Raw genomic sequence first — 21,989 nt, forward strand, 5'->3', positions numbered from 1 at the left:
CAAGTTCATGTTCTTTTATAAAATTTGAGTTTGAACTCGAGTTTATGGCTAAACTCGAGTTCAAGTTTCCCCTTCAACTCGAGTTCATAAACTCGAACTCAAGTTAAATGAACAATATTTTTTCTATTCTTAAAAATGTCACAACATTCTCGTTTTAATTCTGATTGAGATGATTTTTTATGCATTTACAACGAAAAGACGAATAAAACCCCACCCATATACCGTATTAAAATTTTTCATTACCATTGAGTTTTTATTAAAATACTATCTAAATATAAATTTAAGTTTTAACCCACCCAAACACAAACTCAAAAAGATTCCCCCGTTCTTTTCGCAGATTCGAGTTTAGAATTTGAGTTTTGCTACAGTAAAAAGCTCTCATAAATGATCACATCTAACTTTTTTGTTAAAGTAAAAAGCTCTCACATAACATCACATCTCAACTCGAATTAGCGAACCGAACGGGCCCTGAATTCAAATCACAACTCAAATGTGCACATCCAAACACAAACTCAAGTTATAACTTCAACTCCAGTTATAACTCAAACTCAATTTAAAATCATCACTCAAGTCACCTTAACTAAAAAAAAAAAAAAAAAGCAAAAGAACACCCTTATTTTCCACTATAAAAACTTCCATACCCAATCCCATACACTGAAATTTTATTTTTATTTCAAAATAATGCTTTTAAATGTATTAATATTCATGTATATTATTCTATCAAAAAAAAAAAATTTCATACATATTAATACCATATCAGCTTTGATATAGGGCCCTTCCAGTTCCAACGGCCACACATGGCCTCCTCCTCCTCCTCCACCTTCAACTATCTGCAGCAAAAGCACCAACCTTTTCCCTTCACTCTCTGTAAGTATCCTTGCACTCTCAATGTTTTTAACTTCCATTACTCAACCCGTTTTCTAATTTTCTCACCTCCCAAACAACTTCTTCTAGTTAGAGAAAATGTTAGCCGTGTTGTTGCTGCAAAGTTGTCTGCCACAGACCATGAACCATCATACACAAAAACCATAAATTCGAGAACTTTTAAAGAAAACAGAATTGTGTTTCCTAAAAAATCTGGGAAAAAGTATGTTAGTTCAGTGGCGGAGGAAAAAAGGATAGAAAATAATGGTATTAAGTTCACCAAGGGAAAAACTACGAAGAGAGAACAGAATTCAAGAAAGCTGAGGGAAATGGGTGATGGGAATTCTTCTGTGATGTCTACAGATAAGAATATGGCGGTGAAATCTTTGGGGAGTACGGAAAGTAAAGTTAGGAATGTGAAAAGCCGAAAGCAGATGGGGGAAGAGAGAGAGAAGGGAAAAGGGTCTAAGAAAAGTAAGACAGATTCTCAAGAAGTTCGGTTGAGAGTTGGATTGGATATGTGCTCAAAGAGAGGAGATGTCATGAGCGCAATTGAGTTCTATGATTTGGCTCAAAGAGAAGGAATCAAGCTTGGGCAGTACCATTATACTGTGTTATTATATCTTTGTTCTTCTGCTGCTGTTGGTGTTGTTCGCCCCGCTAAAAGTGGGAGCGGCTCTCGGACTTTGAATGATTTAGACTCGTCCGATGAAGTGTCCACTTTGAGCTCTGTGGATTTGGATAAATCTAGGATGAGTTCGGATGGTAGGGAGTTGGATGAATCGGTTTCTGACAATGGATATCTGATTGAGAGTAGTAGAAGTGGTGGGACCGGTGACAATGTTGAGTTAAATTCTAGTAATAGGAGAGATGTCAATTTTGATGGTACTTTCAGTGAGAAGGAGAAGCTGAACTGGTTTTCTAATGGGTTTGTGAAGCGAAATTACCGAGTCCTGGATGGACTTAGTAAGCCTGCAGAAAGTGATGAAGATTCTTCAGATGAGAAAGATGGAAACAAGAACCAAGAAGATCAAAAGATACGGGTCGATGAAGATTTAAAGGAATATGCGCGCCAGAGGGGATTTGAAATCTATGAGAAGATGCGCCTGGATAACATCCCGATGAATGAAGCGGCGTTGACTTCTGTGGCCAGAATGGCAATGTCAATGGGTAATGGGAACATGGCATTTGACATGGTGAAGCAAATGAAGTCACTCGGGATAAATCCAAGGTTGCGTTCCTACGGTCCTGCTTTGTCCGCCTTCTGTAGCAGTGGAGATATTGATAAAGCATTTGATGTCGAGGAACATATGTTGGAGCATGGTGTCTATCCAGAAGAGCCTGAATTGCAGGCCCTTTTGAGAGTTAGTGTAGGAGTGGGTAAGGGTGACAAAGTGTACTATTTGCTTCATAAACTAAGAGCAAGTGTGAGAAAGGTCTCGCCCTTAACTGCAGATTTGCTAGTAAGTTGGTTTAACAGCAAAGCAGCTTCAAGAGTGGGGAAAACAAAAGGGGACAAAAGATTGATAAAGAAGTCGATTCTTAATGGAGGCGGAGGATGGCACGGCCAGGGCTGGTTGGGAAGGGGAAAGTGGTCTGTGTTGCGAACAACTGTTGGAGCTGAAGGGCTGTGCAAATGCTGTGGGGAGAAATTGGCTATTATTGACCTTGATCCGAAAGAAACAGAGAACTTTGCCGAATCAGTGGCTTCTATAGCCATAGAGAGAGAGAGGCATTCAAGCTTTCAGAAATTTCAAGTATGCAAGTCCCTTTGACAATTCTTATTGATACTCTTTGTGTTTTATGGGTTAGTCTTTAAGGTTGACAGAACAAAGTTTCGATTTGCAGAAATGGCTCGATTATTATGGTCCTTTTGAAGCAGTTGTTGATGGAGCAAATGTTGGACTTTTCAGCCAGAAGAGATTCATGCCATCCAAGGCAAGTTTTGCCATGGCCTTAACAAAATGTAGGATACTAATATTTATAACATCCGTCTTCCTGTTCTTATAGTGATTGTCATAAGCGTTTCCTTTCATGATGGATTTTGTAGATCAATGCTGTTTCTAATGGTATAAGACCGAAGCTTCCCTCAAAGAAATGGCCACTCATTGTTTTGCATAACAGACGTATAACTGGACCTAAGATGGATGAACCATTCAACAGGGCATTGATCGACAAGTGGCGAAATGCTGATGCAATCTACGCAACACCTACTGGGTCGAACGACGATTGGTAAGAAACATGATGTCATAGTACTGATTGTGCAATTTGTTTTTGTTTGAAGAAATGATTTTACTGTCAAATTTTTGCATGATGCATCTGCATTTTATGTTCCGTGATTATTTGCTTCAGGTATTGGTTATATGCAGCTATAAAGTTCAAGTGCTTAATCGTGACGAACGACGAGATGAGAGACCATACGTTTCAACTTCTTGGAAATGATTTCTTCCCCAGATGGAAAGAAAGACACCAAGTCAGTAAAGCTCTTCTGAGCCAACCTTTTTATTCTCCTTTGTAGGTTGTACAAGCTATATCCAATTGGTCACTCGGTCCAATTTCATATTCTTCAGTTTCATATTCTAACACACAATTGTCCTAACAAAATGTGTCTTTCCTGACATAAGGTTCGTTTTAGTTTTTCTGATGCTGGTCCAGAATTTCATATGCCACCTCCTTGTTCTGTTGTAATCCAAGTAAGAACTAAACTCCAAGCTTGTCCATTCTATGTATGAATAGAACTATTAAGAAAAGGTTGTTCATGCGTGTATGTTCATATTCATGTCTTTCAACATTTGGTGAATTTTTTTTTCTCAGGAATCAGAGAAAGGCCACTGGCATATACCTATTTCATCAGAACATGAATATGACATAGAGAGACCTTGGTTGTGTATCATGCGTGCCAAATCACGTGTGACCAGACAAGATACTAAAACTAGATCTGAAGGTAATTTCTAAGTGGAATCAATTGTTGAATTTATTTCAACATTTGGTTTTTTTGTGTTCTTTTAAAAATACCTTTCTATGTCGAGAGTACATTTTGCAAAGACTCCACCATAACAAGTGATTTGCATTCATGGACAGCTGTGGAAACAAAGACCAAGCCAAAGCCATCCAACAATGGCAACCCCAAAAGCACAAGTCCTCCATCAGAGGAAATCTACAAGCATCTCAGAGATATTTTGTCGGGGTCAACGATCTCGGATGATCACTCAATCCTACCAGCAATAGAGCTTGCAGAGAAGGTTGGTGGATGTACCATTGATTTTCAGATATAAAGGGCCACGGGAATATCTTCTTCAGTCCCACAAGGACCAAGAGCCTTTTTTTCACGTCGTTTCCTAAAAGTTGCTTTTGGCTTCCCGAGCCAGTGAATTTCTAGATGTAATCCCTTCAGTGGTTGAGAAAAGCTGATGCATCTCTCCTTTTTTTTTTTTTTTTTTTTTAGGAGCACTAATTTATGCGGGGGGTTTTGGTATCCAATGATTTAATCCTTGTATTGAGTTTCTCTTTATCTGGGGTAATTTTTTTTTTCCCCCCTCATGGGATCTGTCGCTTGGCTGTAATTTATTGTATTTTTAAGATAAAATGAGTCCAATTCTTTTTGACAATCTGACCTAGTGGACAAAAATAAAAAAAAATAAAAAATCAAGTTGTCTTTTGGGTTAACCAACCTAGGAAATTAAAGGGAGAAATAAGAAAATAGGCCAAGACTTGAGATGAATTAAAATTAATAGGTCAATAGTTTACATAAGTTAATAAATAGGTTAAATTATTATTTTCGTCCATAACTTGTCTGGTCATAAACCATAACTTGACAGGTTATTCACGGTTTTTATCCATAACTTGTCTGGCTATGAACCATAACTTGATAAATTTATCCATAACTTATCTGATTATGAACCATAACTTAACAAGTTATGGCCTATTAATTTCTAAAACTAAAAATTAACCTATATACTTTTTTAAGTTTTTCATATTGACATATTTTCTGAAATTAAATTGTAGGCCCTAAAGGGAATTACAAGTTTCGGAGACCAAATCATGTTATTATTATTATTACAAAGCTGTCAACAAAGATTTACTGGAGTTAATGCAATGGTTTGGTTGCTTGATTGTTTCATCATAAAATCATGAGACAATGCCACCACAGTACTACAAAACTTGTCACTCACTGACTGGACAATTATTTGTATATATTTTAAAATATTCTCCTCTTTATCAGAAAGTGAATGAAAAGGTAACGAACGCGAAATCACGGGACTGAAACTATATTTGTCATTTTGCTCCTTTTTCTCTTTTGTTTGTTCCAATGCTTGAGATGATTTTGGAGTTTATTTGCTTTATGGGGTTTTGTTGTTTCCTCACTACAAGTGAGTGTCTCACGAGCCTCCAGTCACCGACTTGTCCCTCTCTCTCTCTCTCTCTCTACACGTATACATATATATATTTATGTGTGTGTATCTATATATATATATATATATAATATCAAGACAATCAAAACTTGCCACGTATCTACATCAAGTTCAAATATAGAGAGAGAAGGAAAACGAGCTTGTAGTTTTTGTTGTTGCTTTTGCATTTCCTTTGTTTTTAACTGTTATCACTTTTAACTCTTGAGAAAGATAAAGAAAAGAGAATAAGCAGGACTCCATGTTTTCTTTAGAGAAGGATTTGGTCAGCAAGTTTAGTGATGATAAACAGTTTGGCAAGTCTCTTCTGGTACATTAAACTTTAGTCCTAACAAAATTATTTGTTTCTCATTCTTCTTTTCTCTTTGACTTCAAGCTTATTTTGGTTGGTTTTGAACTTTTGAAGGAGCTAAGAGATTTGCGTTCTCAACTTCACAACGCGGCTGACTATTGTGAAACAACATTCTTGAATGCCCAAGAAAAGAAAGAGTGAGTATTTCTCATGTGTTTTTTTGCTGAGTTTTCTTGTAAAACATCTAATTTTTCTTCTAAAACTTGAAAAAGATGAGAAAAAATAAAAACCTTTAGGACCTTCAAAAGGATATGTTTTAACCCTTTTCTTGGTAAGACAGAAAAATGGAAGGAAGATGATGACAATTGAATGGAATTATGGATGAACTAGGATTGAAGAAAATGGAATGTTGAGTTGTTCAATGTAATTATAGAAGACAATTGGAGGGAATTGAAATTAAAGGGATACTTTATTACTAGTGGCAATTAAAATTTTTTACCAAAATGATCTCTCTCTCTGTGCTTTTTTTTTTTTTTGGGTGGGCTGAAAAGCAAGTGGAAGTTAAATATTGTGTTTCATAACTACCTTTAACTAGATTGTTCTACATGAGATTACAATATGGAACAAAATAGTATATCCTTCTCATTCTTATTTGGTACTATTTCCTTTTGCATTTTGTCCACTTTGATTTATGAAAAATTACACAAAATGGCCAAATACCTAGCCTATATAGGTGGGCCTAATGCTTTTTGGTTATTTAGTCCAAAAGTTTATTTTAAGGCTGTTTAGATAGATAACATGAAAAGGTTTTTAATTTTTATATGTTCTTTCGTAACAAGTTATCTCCCAGATGCTTATGAAAAAAAGACTTTAAGAAAAACTTTTTTATTTACCTTTTTAATCTTTTGATTGTGAATAACAAATTAAAATTTTACCCATATCCATTTATTACATTATTATTATTTTTTAATAATAAGAGCTTTTTGACTTATTTATCAAACAAGTGGAAAAGCTCTCATAAAATAAAAGGTTCTTTTTCATGTACTATCCAAACATTAATTAAAAAGTCATGACTTATGTTTCTCCTTTCATACTGCTTAAAAGTAAAATGCAAGCTCCCTCAAACCGGCCCATACATATTTCTAAGAGTATGATTAAAATGTAGCAAACTTTTTAAATGTTTTATGAAGAACAAAATTACGAAGTAATTCTTATCATAACTTTACGAGTTACACTAAAAAATTATGTAATAATTATTAGGATCTTCTCATGTACGCCAACATATCAGTAAATTAGGTTTTATGTCCGTCAAATCTACATAAAAAATATAAAAGTTAAAAAATACGTACATCTAACGATTAAAAACCTGATCAACTAGTATGCTGGCGTACCAGAGAATCTTTCTAATTATTATAATAATTCTAATTTTTATTATTTGTAAACAAAATGCTTTTTCTCGTTATGACTAGTAAGATTATGCTGGGTCAGTGGGCCTTTCATTGGGCTCATACAACAACCCACAGCTTTTCATTGGGCCTTTAGCCTTTAGCCTAAGGCCTAAACCCATGAGCTAGAAAACATTGGCACCAAATGTCATGTTTTTGACTAAAAAAACGCGACAACTTTGTTTGCAGTGCAGTGGAAAGTACAAAGGAGTACGTATGCAGAGCCATGGTTACGGTCGTTGATCATTTGGGATGCGTCTCTGATAATCTGAATGCTCTCATTTCCCACACCAACTCATTTTCCGATGCTGAACTCCGAATCAACTCTCTCAAACAAGTCATTTTAATTTCTTCTCTTTTTTTTCTTCTTCTTCTTTTTTTTTTTTTTTTTTTTTTGACGCTTGCATAATTTACATTTCATAACTATAATTTATAACATGCTCTAAATTTCTAAAATATTTCATAGGAAAAAGAATTCAACAGTTTTTTTTTTGTTTTTTTGTTTGTTTGTTTGTTTTAATATTTGCAGAGATTTCTCTTGTCTGAACAATATGCTCACAAGCTGGCATTAAACAGGCTTCGATGGAAGGAAATCATCCCAAGACATCACCCTCGTTATTTATCCACACGTAATTATTAAATATTAGTCTTTATAATACAAACATTCTATACCATCCTTTTTTTAACATGCAATGATGGTATGGCTTTCTTTTCTTTTCTCTAATTTATATTCCTTTATAAGTAGTTTATTTATTTTTTCAGAAATCAGAGATGCTGAGAAATCAGATGAAGATCTTAGGTAAGCTTAAAACTCACACAAAAAAAAAATAAAAAAAAAATAAAAAAAAGCCATGAGTTGGGGAATTTTAGCTACAAAAATATTTGTCCTTTTATTTTACATTTGAATAACATATAATAATGACCAATTTATGCAGGGATTCTAAAAATGAAGTGATCTCTACAAAAACCAATGACAAAGATGTGTTTGAAAAAGAGGCTGACATGCCACTTTTCGTGTACACATTTTCTCACAAAGCAGCTCTATCCAAGGACCAAACCAATTCACCTTTAAGTAATTTTATTTACATTCTCCTCCCACAACTATACACATAAGTATATTTATATATATATATATACACACACGTGTGTATGAAAGAGCTATATATTCTAGTTTTTGAACCAGAGTTAAAATTAATAATCTCGCTAAATGTATAAGATAATAATTCTTTTGCAAATCCTTTAGGCCCAATGAAAATATAAATTAATAACTAATCATATACAAAAAGTAAAAATACATAACATATAAAAATCATCATATTAAAGAGTTTTTTTCTTCTAGGTACTAAATTTGTAAAATACATACATATATTTTATGTCTATGTATGTACTTATTTTATTATATACAGTACACTTACATTATTAACATTTATTATATACATGATAACTATTGAAATTTTATATGAAAATATATTAATTTTGACTATGCCCACTATATTTTTTAATTTATAACTCATACATGAATGTGGGTGAAAAGAATAACACGTGTACTAAGATGACACAAGTTATTAAGATATAAACTTCTTCTAAAATTAATAAAATATTTATGTATCGATAAATTAATAACCTCGCTAAAATAATATATTTTTTTAGTCCCAACAATATTAATTTATAGAAGTTTTATTGTAGCATGACATTTGTGCCATTATCATTCTTTTACGTGTCTTTCAGTGTTACCGGTTCGTGATGGCCTCTCAATTCTCTCCAAAGCTCCAAATCCCTTATTTCATTTCCAGGTAGATGTATTTACCATTGCAATGTGTAAAACTAGAAATAAGACTATTATTATATATTGACATTTGAGTCGCAAAAGTATGTATTCTCCCATGCAATCTTAATGTCAAATCTGGCAGATGTGTATACTAAAATTTATCGTCACTTTGTAAAACTATACCTTTTATCATACCAAAACTTTATGACAACAAATATATATATATATATATATATATATAACATTTCTATTAGCGCTATGAAGTATTGGAGGATAAAATAGAACACGTATCAAATAAGTCAAATAATATTGGTATTGACATTTTTGTATTAGAGTTGGTCTAAGAATCTAAAATGGAAGATTAGTTAATACAGTTTCAACTATATATAGTAATGTTTTGAAATATCAGCAATTGAACTTTTTAGTTCTTCTTATTTATTAAATTTTGTATTCCATTCTCTCTCTTTCTTTTTTTTTGAGTCATTTTTACCATTTGTGATTGTGTTGCAGGAGAAAAGGAAGATTATCCGCAGTAGAAGATCTCATGGAAATGATATCTTGTCACTCATTAGACGTACCAAAAGAACAACATGAGAATTTCCAACAGAATCCTTCTGCTTCCTTTTGGAATTACTTCCTTGACTATGGTTATGCTACTTATGGTTTTGTAAATAATATTTAGCGAAAATTTCCTTTTAGTATTTGTGTTATATTAAAATATGAGTTTGAATTATTGTAAAAAAAAGTTTGAATTACTGTTCAAACCTTTTTGTTATAAGATTTTCTCTTACAAAATTTAAATTTTTATTTAAACTATTTTGTTCAAACCTATGAACTGAACGAGCCTCAATTCTAATAGCCTGTTAGGTCCAAAAGTTTGAAAAGAAATTTAAGTTTGTTTAAAATTTTTGTTAGAAAAAATACCGTAAAAAAAAAGCTTCTAACAAAAATTTTCTAGTTAAAAAACTTATGAAACAAACAAAGGCTAAGCAAAGTGCATGGTGTTGGAAGTCGGAGGATTTGGATAGAAAGAGACAACATATTACATTGATGATTCAAAATGCTCACATGTAGAGAAGCACGTCTCTTTGGCATCAAATATAATGCTTCAAACACTCAAATTATTTCCCTTTTTTTCTCTCTTTTAGTAGGAAGGAAGCTATCCTACAAGGATCTCAATATTTACAAAAAAAGAAAACAAGCTCCCTAACTATCTATATCTTATCTTCTATGTCTATTTGCTTCTCTTTCCTTTCTGTCTCCCTTTTTCTTTCCCTCTCCATCCATCGTCATTTCATCAATGCCGCGCCGCCGGACTTCTTAAACTAAAGTTATCGAGCTTCTCTAAGTAGGAAAACCTTTTTGTGTTGATGTTAGCCGGTTTGTCCGTGAGCTTATTTTGATCACTTGCCTCTTTGAAGCGGCTTTCTTTCCTCAGACCATTCTTCTTCTCATTATCAGCCTCTTCTTGACCTAAACTCCACCCCATGAAATCCGAGAGTGTCCTCGACGTTGGCGTGCCGTCTGAGTCCTCGTCCTCGGAGTTTTGGGACTTTTTAGGTTCAGCATTTGGTGAAGAAACCATTGAAAACCTTGCATTGGCTTTTGCTGCTGATGCCTGGTTTCTGGTGAGAAAATCAGCATAAAGGACATCTTCAATCCTAGATATGACTGTGGAAGCCAAACTCTCTATTACCCTTGAATAGCTCTCCAGGATGGCATACCCCACATCCTGTGTATAATCAAAAGAGAATTAGCCCTTGCAATCTGAAATAATTTAATGGGATGTTTGCATAAACTAGTTTTCATAAAATGCAAGGGATTTAGGCAATTTGCACGGATACACCCTAAACTTTAACTTGGACGTGGACGTTTCGTTCACGAATTCAGAATCATGATTCAAAACCATTTTCGGTTTACGTGTGTTTTTTGTGAGAGAATACTGTAGCGGACCACGAATCATGGCACGAAACCTCATACCAAACATAGTAGGACCCCAAATTTGTTAATCCTTGATAAGGCAGTCCAATCCATAACTTCTATCAACTAAACTAACGTACGACAATTATAGTCCCAAATATTGAAATTATAAAGTTCAGGGTCCAACTTTGCAACTAACAAAACGTTTCGGGTGCATTTTGTGCAAATTGTGGCCATTTCGTCAACTAATTAACGCCCGTTAGCAATTGAATTGCAACGGATTTTCAAATTCAAGATCCTATTTGCAAAATTGGAATTCTGCTATCCAAGTTTCCAAACACTGATAAATTCAGGATGCACTAGTTTAAAAACCTCATTTTTTTTTCTTTTGATTTATGTCTGTTTCTATAAAACTATTGATAGTCATGACAAGCAGTAAAACTATTTATGTCTGTTTCTATAAAACTATTGATTTATTCTAGTAAATCACCAATTTAATCTTAACAACTCATTAAATCATTCACCCTAATAAATCATCGATTTATCCGAAAAGAACAGACTAAACTAAAGAAAAAAATTTAGACATTTTCTAAAGAGCAGGATCCAAAATGGTCCTTCATTGAAATTTCCATAATTTATATATATAAAGTACAACCATTGGTTGCAATGTGGTTCTTACCTTATTGTATTGGATCTTGCTTATGTCAAGTGTGGATTGTGAAATCCCAGGAAAACGCTGTTTAAGTAGGAGTAAGATGGTTGCTGCTCTTTCTTCAAATAATTCTCTTTTCTCAATGCTCACACTTGAACCCCATGATGACTTTCCATGATCCTTGTGGGACATCTTCCTCTGCCAGATGATTACAGAAGCCTCAATTCTGTTCTTCAGGTCAAGTACTTTGTGTTCTGTTAACAAGTCTATTGTTGAGAGGCATTGCGCAGGATCAAAGTATTCATCTGTTATGCTTTTGTATATTGAATCTCCAAGGCAGTGTCTACCATTCTACACAAGGAAAATATAAACAAAAAATGAACCCAAGTTTTATTATTTTATGTTAGTTTTTACCATTTCTCTTAAAAGGTTAAGTTGTTAGGAAGCGGGCCAACAATAGTTTTATATGCCAACACACTTCTCACGTGTACGCCGGACAATGTACAAACATGTATTAGCTTACTATTAGAAAGTCCAACGCATGAATTTTTTAATTAGAAGCTCAAACATATGAAAGGCCCAACGTGCAATAATAAGTACAGCTCTGATACCTAATTAGCTTAAAGTGCTAGGAGGCGGCCTAGTAGTTTTATGGGGGTATTTAGTATGCGGTACTCAGTTGGAATCATATCACTAGGAAAGTGATAAAGAGTAGTGTGATTCCTAGGAAGTATGAATGATCATGTTTGGTTGTGTATAGGAATCCTAATAATATCATTTTAATGTGTTTGGTTATTCACAGTGATGTAATTGGTCTAAAAAGGCGTCTAAGTCGTATACCTTTGGAAGGGATTCCATGTAGTTATCAGGAATCTCCATTTCTGATAATACTTGAGCGTTTATTGTCATGGCTGCTTTAAGTACTTGGTTCACGGACTCCTTCTGAAAGTGAAGCCATTTCTTACACACATCTGATAATCCTTCTGGGGGGACTTTAACAGTTGGTAGCCACCATTTGTCATCCTTTCTCTGGAAGTTACCTTTTTCAGATTCATTGGCGTCTTTTGACACATACCAGAACTCATTTTGTGTTCCAAAGTTGTCCAAATAGCCCTGTTGATCATAACTTGATCAGCAAAAGAGTGTCTGATATTAAGTTATTGGGAAGTTATCATAATGGTACCCTATAGTAACTTTATCATATTAGTATTTCCGTGTTTCAGTGATCTTATTGAGTAACCCTTTTGTTCACAAACATAACTTTAAGATCTTTTAAGGCGCGTCTAAAAAACATACTAAAAACAAAAAATTAGTTTCAAAAGAAGAAGAAAAAAAAAACTGCTAAAAAAAGAAAGTTCTTCCTGTCTCCCTCTTTCTTTCTCTACATAAGGACATTTCATATCCAAAAAGCTGGCCTTAAGGCAGCCATATGAGATTTTTCTGAAATACATTTGTTAGTTTACCAATCCATCCCAAAAGCTTAAGCTGTTAGGAGGTGTGCCAACAATAGTTTTATATTTTAACACTCCCCCTCACGTGTGGGCTGGACAATGGGCAATCGTGTGGGTAAATTAATTGGAAAGCCCAACACGTGAACCCAACACTGATGACAATTTAAATGGGGATAAATAGTGCAATTACAGGGGTTTGAACTCAGGACTTCTCGCTCTGATACCATGTTAGTTTACCAATCTATCTCAAAAGGTTAAGTTGTTAGGAAGTGGGGTAACAATAGTTTTATACTTTAACAACATTGTACCAGGATGATGATTTCCCATTATGAGCCATTCAATAACAATGAACCTTGTAGATTAGAAAACATGAAATATTCTATACTTACAATAAGCATGGAGTCTAGCTTGCGCAAGGCAGGAATGTTCATGTGCAGATCATTTCTTTGCTTAGTCACCATTATCTATCAAAGATCAAGAAAACAAAACATTTAAGAGTGTCAAGGTAAATAAAAACACTGGAGAATGATGATGGACAAAGATTGAAAGGGAGAGTTTATCACCTCCATGTTAATTCCATCCTTGGATTTCTGCTGTGAAGGGACTAATTCAACTATATGATCTGTTACAGATAAAAACCATTCCATTTCTTTTCTCCACCTTGCTTTCCTCTCTGGATTCATTGGTTCTAATTTCTGCTGCTCTCCGAAAACAGATGCTGTAATCCGCAAGGAACGATACCAAATGAGAAATTGTCAATTTTTGGTTGTAAGATCTCTCCAGATGTGGATAATTACCTTTAAAAGATCATGTGCCATGTTCTAGATTTAGATTTTAATTGAGATATAGGAGACAATATGTTTTAAATGGGGTTGTAAATTTTTTTTTCAAATTGACAATAGTAACACATTTGTTTATGAACCAAATGAAAATGGAATAGTAACTAGAGAAGTAAAGATGATTTAGAGTTGTCTCTCTTCATTGTCATATGAACAAAGCCATATAAATTACCTGTTAGATTTGTGATGGCATTTGACAAAGCCAAAGCTGAGGAAACCCCCTTTCCCCCCCCCGACATATCCTCTCCCAAAAGCAGCTTGGAAAACCTCTCCTTCATCATTTCCATATCTAAAACCAATCCTTTAAAAAAATAAAATAAAATAAAAAGGTCAAATTCCGTGTCTCACACAACATAATATACATATTAAAAAAAGCACATCACAAATGCACACACGCACACAATATACATATTGATATGTGATTGCAGACACAACCTAGCGGTAATTCCACGACTTGACGCGACATTAAAGTGCAGAGTTGAAATCCAAATGTACATATTGACACATAACATGGCAATATAGTATTTACCTTGAGCGCTTGTTGTCTTGGCCTTAACATTATCCAAGCATGACACTGGACCCTTGTTATCATCATCTCTAAGTGAACTGCCTGTATTCATGTGCATTGGACGGTCTCCTCCAATTCTTGAGCCATAACTTCTTGACTGAGCCTTAACATTACCACTGTCTAATTCCGAACCTCCTTCACGTCCACTATCCAACGTGAAACTCTGAGCATGTCTTCCTGAGTTGGTCTCAAACATTTTCTTTAGCTGAAACGACTTTAACTTCCGAATGCTTTCTTGCCGAGAGAACGCTCGAACCATCGTGAATTCGAGCCCTCCAGAGCTCGGTTTATAATAAATCGAACACAAGAGAGAAAATAGGTGGGGTGTTAGGCTTGTTTACTCTTTTATCTAAATTGGGAAAATGGATAACAACAAGAACAAAGAAGACCCTTCAACCCAAATGATACGTTACAAATGTTGCTTTAGACTTGGGCAATGTTTTGATGAGTTGGTAAGAAAAAGGCTTGGGGAGAGTTGTATCCAGTTTTTTTTTTTTTTCTTGAAAAAAAAAAAACCAACAAACGTGGGTGCCAGAAAGGAAAGAAAAAAGTTTATAAACAGAAAAAACGGAAAAGAGTTGAATACTAATTCTGAAGAGTTTGTTTGATTATTTTATGAGTGGTTGGCAGGTCAGCGCTGGCCAAAATACCCGGGAAAGCGTAAAAACAAAACCAACAATTGTTTCTGATAGAAAACAGGCAATTTTTTTCATCTGTTTTAAACATTTGGGCTAGCGTTAATTTCTCTGCTCTCTAATGGGAAAAAGTCAACCATAAGTTTTCTTTGATGAATTTATTTGCACTTGTCTTTTTTAGTACAAAACTTAAGAAGTAACAAAAATTGAGAAAGCGAATAACCAAAACAAAAAAAAAAGTGTCATTTTTGCGAAATTATTTTGTTTTGAATGTATTGGAACGTGATCTCCACATAATATTTCGATGTCAAATGGCCATTTCATCACGCCCTAAGGGCACAGCCCAGCCGGCCACAGCCACACGGTTAAGTACTAGAGGGTTTTTTTTTTTTTCTTTTTTGAGAAATTCAGTTCTAGAGTTTACTTTTGTTTGTTTAGCTAAAAATAAATAAAGAAAGTTGACCATGGAATAAAACGTTGTGTATCTCCACCCATGTTCACACAAGAATTTCCAAGGTCATGTTTATTTGATTAATAACTGTATTTTCAACAAGAAAACCCTCTACAGATAATTTTGGACCAAATTCTATATTACTAAGTACTATATATATATATATATATATATATATATATATGCCGAATTGGACAAATTCAGCATCAACTCTGCATAACAAAAAAACCCTATTGGTCTTGTTGACATAAGGACACTATTAAGTACAAATATAGACACACAAAACAGCACAAAATATAAGAAATCACTTAAACAAACTATCTGCAACTCTTCATCAGATAAGATGAGGGATTTGAAGTGCTTGCCGAAGTGAAACTCTCAGCAAACTTCTTGTTCTCCATTTCCTTCATAGGTGGTGACCCACATCCGCTAAAGTCAAGAACACGTCTCTCCATCTGCATTTTTCGGTTTTAATTAATATGGTTTTAAGATGAAGTCAATGACAAAGATAATGAAAAAATATTGGAAGATGAAAGCTTTATGAGGAAAATTCACATACTAAGATATTAGGTGGCACATTTTCCTTCTCGTCGTGAAGAAAGGAATCGTCCTTGCAAGTCAAATCTTGGCCAGTGGAGGTTATTGCCGTCTTGGATGACATTTCAGGATAATATTCAGCTGCTTGTTCTGACATCTGTCTCATAAAAGCCATGGCTTCATAGCTTCTCATAACAGGAGACAAAAAGTAGTCCAATTCCTGCATAATAGTTTGAAGAAGTGGAATTAAAAAGGAGTTCATGCAGTGATCCAGAAGTGGTGCAATTAACCCACCATACACAAACGCATCATGAGATAAAAAGAAGAAAAAACTATTGTATAATACACTCAACTTTTATGAGAAAATTCTGCATTTGTTGCCTACCTCCAATAATTGGAATTTATAAATATATTAATGTATTTATATTTTTCATAGTGTCCCTACTGAAAAAAATTCATGACCCCGGCACTGATTGTGTTATAATTGGTAGTCGATACTATACAACTGTTTTCATATTCCATTTTGGACTACCTGGAGTGGAATGTCTGTATCTAGTCCAGGAGGTCCAGGAAGAAAAGACTGCAAGAACCACGGAGACTTCCATGCTGAGGGAGATTCCAAATCCCTTTGAAAACTTGGAGTTTCACCAAACCTAACACAAAAAGCAATCGAATATCTCAAACTGCAAGAACAGGAATATGAGCTACATGCTACCTATAGATACAAGTGAAGACATTTTCTAAGTTAGAAAGAAGCACATTACGGCGCCTCATATTCCGCTGCACTAAGTAAATTGACAAAATACAAATTAAAAGAACAATGCAACTCATCCAGCTTCATGTCCCTGCAACTTACATGTAAATGCTCTGAGTATCAGCATCATTTGCAGCAAATTCAGAGGTAATTTCTGGAGGTTTTGATGAAGTTGCACATTCTGAAGATGTGATTGGAACTCCGTACTTTTCATCTTTTCCAATTACGGAGACCAAAGAGTCAAGTAGGTCTGATCTGTCCACCTTTCTAGGATATTGACTCCTGGGACTCAAAAATGCAGCAGCCACCAAGTTTCTGTTTGTTTGATATCTAGGAGAGACAATAAGCTGTCCTTCCAAGTTACATTCAATACGCTCTCTTGTAAGCTGCTGATACAGTTACAAGACATAGAAGATTAAATCATTATACTAAATGACCTTTACATAAACAATAACAGCAACAATATCCTGGTCTTGTAGTTGCCTTTCGGTAAATCAGTAAAATGGTCAAAGCATTCTGAGAAATAACATACAGAATTCAGATTAAAGACATAATTATCTACCTTGGCCTCGGCATCAAGTTTAATGCTCTCCTGATCTTGCTTGTCAGAAGACTCTGTGTTGCCTTCATCTTTATCTGAAATTCTGCAGTCAAATTTATCGACCCTTTTCACTCCATCTTCGAAGTCCTCATTGATAACATCTTGCATGGAATCATCAATGGAAGATATGGACATTCTGCATGCGCCATTAGCATCAAAAATTGATTCTAGAGAAGAAAATGCAGCGGAGAAGCTAGATGACCTCAAAATTGTTTCTCCCATTTTTCCTTCAGCTGGAGACAGAATTTCATGCAGTCGCTTTTTCATTATAGATCGTGTTCTCTTAGGACCATGCTTTAGTGAAGCTCGAGGAGTACTGTCCCGAATTGGAGAATCCAACAATAAGCAACGTGGTGAGGACAAGTTTGTTAAAGGCATCATAAGTTGGCGAATCCCAAACGGGCTATAGTTGTGCTGCATATCACCAGTAGATTCCATGAGATCAGAGCTGAAGAAAGGAATATCTAACTTTGGAAAACGGGGAGGCTCATAAGAGAGATTTCCCAGATCCTGCTTTTCTGTTTGTAGAGTGACAATGTCACCCATTGAAAACAGAGTCTGTGAAAAATCTGTTCTTAAATGTGTTTTGTTTTCTGTTTGTAGACTACTCCCCTTAGAATCAGAATTTGGTTTGCTAAATATATCCACAGCCACCAGTTTTGGAGCATCCTTCGCCTCATCTAGCTTCCGATAGTTATCTGTTTTATATGCTTCCCCAGTCGGAGAGTCCACACAGATGAAGTCATCTCTTAAATTTGGAACTACCTCTAATTCCAAAGTCCGTTCTGAAACATCTTTTTTATGGACAAAGGACTCTACTGGTAATGTTCTTGCACTTAACGAGTTCTCATAATCAAATTCACAAAGTGATGAACTCCTGCCACCATTTAAGGCAACATTATTTGATTGTCCCGTTGCATTTCCTTGGGGAAAGCATCCAGGTTCCCTCGACTCTGTGCATATCATTTCAGAACAATCGTTGTCTGATATTAATAGGCGCTCAAATTTAACAGAATCAACGAGCAAAGTTTCCACTCCATCAGAAGTACAGAACCCAACAGAACTCTGTGGCAGAGTAGGTTCTGTATGGTTTTCATTAGAAGCTATACAGAGTCCTGACAATCCAAGCTGGACTGAGGATTCCTCTGGCACACCCAAACAAGACGTGCTGGCTAATTCACAGGAACCAAATTTACCCTTATTTGGGGTGGAATTTGCATATATTGAATATTGCTCCAGATTATGCCCTGTGCTGCTACTGGCTTCCTCAGTGTTAAAATTTTCCCCAGCATTCTCAGTTACAGGATCAAATTGAACGCAATTGATAACATTTGATCCTTGACTACATTCTGACGTGTCTTCTTCTTCCACCCCATTGACGTGGCCTGGTTGCATCACCAAAGAGGATGCTGAATTCGGGTTCACTACAAAAGGCACACGTTGAAACTGATCAAGTAAACCTGACGCCAGATAAGTATCTAGCTTCTTCTTGACGGAGCTGTTCCAGTGATTTTTTATTGCATTGTCTGTCCTGATGCAAAAAAGGGATAACAATGTTTTAGAAGCCACAAAATCTTTTCCAAACATAGCCCTTAAGTTTCTAAATAAAAATAACTGCCAAGAATGATGGAGAAGCAAACACTGTAAAGCCCATAAGTCCACTGATTGTGTTAAAAGTATTGTTAACTATTCAACAACAAACCAACCTTCCAGGCAAAAATTTTGTTAACTCAGCCCACTTGTTGCCATAGATTTGGTGAGCACGAATTAAACCCAGCTCCTCTTCCTGTGTCCATGGTTCCTTGTTGATGGAAGGATTAAGATGATTATGCCACCTATACATAAGAGCAACCAGAAAAGCAGTCTAGCTCAGCTTCATATGATGACAAACGAAAGAGAATATGAGATTAAAACAATACGTACCATGCTAAAATGTTGCTCAAACATTTCACTAGGTAATAAAATGATTTTTTTATGAATAACGCAGAGGAAGAGAGATGGAAAACACTCTATAAGATCATAAGTTAGACAGTGTTACCTTTCTCGACATTGTTTTCCAATTCGTCCAGGTAGTGCCGCTGCTATCGTTGACCACTTCTTTGCCCCATATTTATTGACTAATTGGATTATTGCTTCATCCTCCTGCTCATGAACATAACAAATTAATATCATGATATCAGCTAACGGAACCCAAAAAGAGCTACAAGATAGTGGCATCCATCAAGCATTATAGAGGCAATATACATGCATCTACAAACTGTAGGAAACCTGTCTGCTATTCAACTTTGCAACATAATGTATGCGGGGCTCTATAAAAAATGCAGTTTAGTGCTTTTAGAAAAGAAAATTACCTCTTTAGACCATGGACCTTTGATGAGTTCAGGATTTAAAACCTTCTGCCACCTATGTAGACATTGAACATCTGTTCGGTCTTTGAAACATTCAGCTGCATATTACACAATTCAAATGTTAAGAAGTGGTGGCCAATAAACTATATCGAGGAAACTTGAGCCAACCCATAAACTACTGCTTAAAATTTACATATTAAGTTTGAGTGACAATAGACTTCGTGTAGGCAAGTATTAAACTTCGACTACTAGGTTTTTTCTTCCGGGCATAAATAAGTCGACTCTGCTGCTTTGAACTATAGTGAAAAATTCAATACAAGGAATTGAAATATATAAAAGCTTAAGTGTGCAATGACAAAGAGGTTCGGTAAACAATACTTTCAAATAAAAGAGAAAACGGGTTGTTAAGCAAAGTCATAGGAAGAGATACCAATCTTTTTCCAGTTTTTTCCTTTAAAATGTTGAACTGCCGCCGTCAATAATTCGTCCTGTTTAGGAAAACATACTGTTAGCAAAAGATACAAAAAGAAACATGAAGAGGAAAATACAGGACGTAAAAGGTGAATACAAGAGGTAGTGCTTTTTTTTCCACGTTTTGTGTAACTATGCAAGCAAAAAAGAAAAATAATCAATTTGAACAACCATAGGAAGTAAAAATGAATACATGAATTAAACTGGGAAACATATCTTGGAATGGAAAATTCAACCACATTTCATAGTTGTATTGACTAATACGGAAATTTAGTTCTTTTTAGGTAAACTATGCATCAACATAAGGACGAATGACAATTAGTAGTTAACTAATAAAGAAGCAAACTATGAATCAACATAAGAATATATGACAATTTACAGGACATAAATCAAATTAGTAATTTTTTATTTGAGCAAAACAATTACCTCTTCAGCCGTCCATTTTCCCGTCGTTGATCGCCTTGTGGGTCCACTAGTCCTCCTACAAAAAGAGAAAAAAAATAATCAATAGTCACCAAGGCAACTAAATCACTAATCCAAAGAAAACAAAGAATGAGACCTAAAAATGTGCACCCAAAAAAAAAAAAAAAAACAAAAGAGTTGAATAATTTACCCACGCAAAGGCTTCATATTCTGGAAGGCATTGCTTGGTCCATCAGAAGCCGCAGCATCATCTACAGCTCCAGCTCTCTTGGCACTAGTTCTTCTCAGCCTTGTCATTGTTCCTCGGAAATGTCGAAAATTCGAATTCCTTCAATTCAATTATCACCTGATGGAAATTCACTCCACAATAACTCCCCAAGAACATCGTAATATTCCGATCCCAAATTTTTCACACCTCTCCTCCTACTAACCCTAATCGACCAAAAACCCAAAATTTCAAATCAAAATTAGCTCTTCAGATATCGCATTGTCTCCGAATCGAATTCCATCAAACATTGAGAAATTATCGGAGCAAGTGATTCACAGAAATGAAGAAGTTTTACAATCGACAAAAACTTAGAGATTCGTTTGGATTCAAAAAATGCTTTGATCTGAAGATTTTGTACGAGTTTTTTCTCTGGTTGCAGATAAGAGGGAAAAAAAAGGAAACGGTGGAGGAAGAAATTTGAAAAAACGACTTGGCCTTCGCATTCGACGGTTGAGATTTCTTGATGGTTGGTGAGATTGTCCGCTTATAAAATTTAAATCTCAACGTTTATGTTACCGGCAACAGGAGGTAAGAGGTAGCATTAGCATACTTACTCTCAGCAAATCACTTTCCCTCTTCCTCCGTTTGAGTTGGTCAATGATGGTTTGGTGGAGAACCAAATTAAAATCACTTTAAAAATGAGTTGAAACTTTGAAATAAAAAGTTCGTACTTTTACAAAATTTGATTTCAGAATCAAAATTACTGAGTTAAATGTGTGAACTAAATGGGTTATAACATGCAATTTTTTTTAATATTTTATTTTGTGTTAGATGTGTTCCATATTATACCTATTACTAAAGGAGGTAGGAAAGTTATTGTACTGAGTACAGTGACTTTCCGATTTTACCCATGTTTCTTTCTGTTTAAGTTTTTTTTATACCGTCTGTGTCATTTTGAGTGTTTTTACTGTTTTACCCTCAGTTTTATTTTGTTTCTGTGTTTTTTTTTTGGGCATTTTGGTCATTTGATTTGGTCATCTTTCTTTTACCGTTTCCAATGTCTGACATTTGGATTGAATTGATACAATTATCATGACCACGTAATTATCTTCATTTTTCATCAGTAAAAGAAATTATGTACTGTAACAATAACAGTATAAAAGAGCTTTTTTCTTGAAAAAGATGCACAGAAATATATCACATCATACCTTCAAATTAATTATAAACAAAAAGTATCAAAAAAAAAATAAATTTGTGTTTTTACCGTTTTATCTTTGGTTGCTTACTTCTACTTTGTTTTTTATTTAGGTATTTTAGTAATTTTGATTCAAAATAGCACTATATGCCTTTTGC

General features: G+C 34.9%; 4 protein-coding genes across 6 annotated transcripts; 2 read left to right on the plus strand and 2 right to left on the minus strand.

Moving 5' to 3' along the window:
- The first annotated feature begins 794 nt into the window (after positions 1-794).
- LOC21386068 (proteinaceous RNase P 1, chloroplastic/mitochondrial) lies at positions 795-4,324 on the plus strand. Its single transcript, XM_024176585.1, has 7 exons — positions 795-2,621; positions 2,713-2,802; positions 2,915-3,096; positions 3,217-3,337; positions 3,489-3,557; positions 3,679-3,808; positions 3,946-4,324. The coding sequence occupies exons 1-7, from the start codon at positions 798-800 to the stop codon at positions 4,137-4,139; spliced, it is 2,610 nt and encodes an 869-aa protein (XP_024032353.1). The 5' UTR covers positions 795-797; the 3' UTR covers positions 4,140-4,324.
- A 1,114-nt stretch (positions 4,325-5,438) lies between these two features.
- LOC112094895 (probable protein ABIL5) lies at positions 5,439-9,499 on the plus strand. Its single transcript, XM_024176605.1, has 8 exons — positions 5,439-5,583; positions 5,680-5,762; positions 7,200-7,347; positions 7,540-7,639; positions 7,773-7,809; positions 7,946-8,082; positions 8,739-8,803; positions 9,289-9,499. The coding sequence occupies exons 1-8, from the start codon at positions 5,515-5,517 to the stop codon at positions 9,370-9,372; spliced, it is 723 nt and encodes a 240-aa protein (XP_024032373.1). The 5' UTR covers positions 5,439-5,514; the 3' UTR covers positions 9,373-9,499.
- A 502-nt stretch (positions 9,500-10,001) lies between these two features.
- LOC21386069 (rho guanine nucleotide exchange factor 8) lies at positions 10,002-14,198 on the minus strand. The gene is made up of 7 exons (XM_010090924.2): positions 14,170-14,198; positions 13,813-13,941; positions 13,365-13,519; positions 13,191-13,265; positions 12,191-12,463; positions 11,378-11,701; positions 10,002-10,510 (listed from the first exon to the last, which is right to left on the minus strand). The coding sequence occupies exons 2-7, from the start codon at positions 13,925-13,927 to the stop codon at positions 10,076-10,078; spliced, it is 1,377 nt and encodes a 458-aa protein (XP_010089226.2). The 5' UTR covers positions 13,928-13,941; positions 14,170-14,198; the 3' UTR covers positions 10,002-10,075.
- Positions 14,199-15,528: 1,330 nt separating this feature from the next.
- Positions 15,529-21,292, minus strand: LOC21386070 (transcription factor MYB3R-1). Of its 3 annotated transcripts, XM_024176552.1 has the most exons (12): positions 21,251-21,292; positions 20,619-20,860; positions 20,432-20,486; positions 19,965-20,022; positions 19,538-19,632; positions 19,225-19,328; positions 18,893-19,021; positions 17,148-18,717; positions 16,688-16,974; positions 16,364-16,484; positions 15,854-16,051; positions 15,529-15,749 (listed from the first exon to the last, which is right to left on the minus strand). In XM_024176552.1, exons 2-12 carry the CDS (start codon positions 20,723-20,725, stop codon positions 15,612-15,614), a joined length of 2,862 nt encoding a protein of 953 aa, XP_024032320.1. In that variant the 5' UTR covers positions 20,726-20,860; positions 21,251-21,292; the 3' UTR covers positions 15,529-15,611. The 3 variants fall into 3 exon arrangements, with proteins under 3 accessions (XP_024032320.1, XP_010089227.1, XP_024032317.1); XM_010090925.2 differs by lacking the exon at positions 21,251-21,292 and having other exon boundaries at positions 16,688-16,971; positions 20,619-21,196; XM_024176549.1 differs by lacking the exon at positions 21,251-21,292 and having other exon boundaries at positions 20,619-21,196.
- Between the last annotated feature and the right edge of the window lie 697 nt (positions 21,293-21,989).

This window comes from Morus notabilis, unplaced genomic scaffold (genome assembly GCF_000414095.1).
Source record: "Morus notabilis unplaced genomic scaffold, ASM41409v2 Scaffold330, whole genome shotgun sequence".
Taxonomy (NCBI): Eukaryota; Viridiplantae; Streptophyta; class Magnoliopsida; order Rosales; family Moraceae; genus Morus; species Morus notabilis.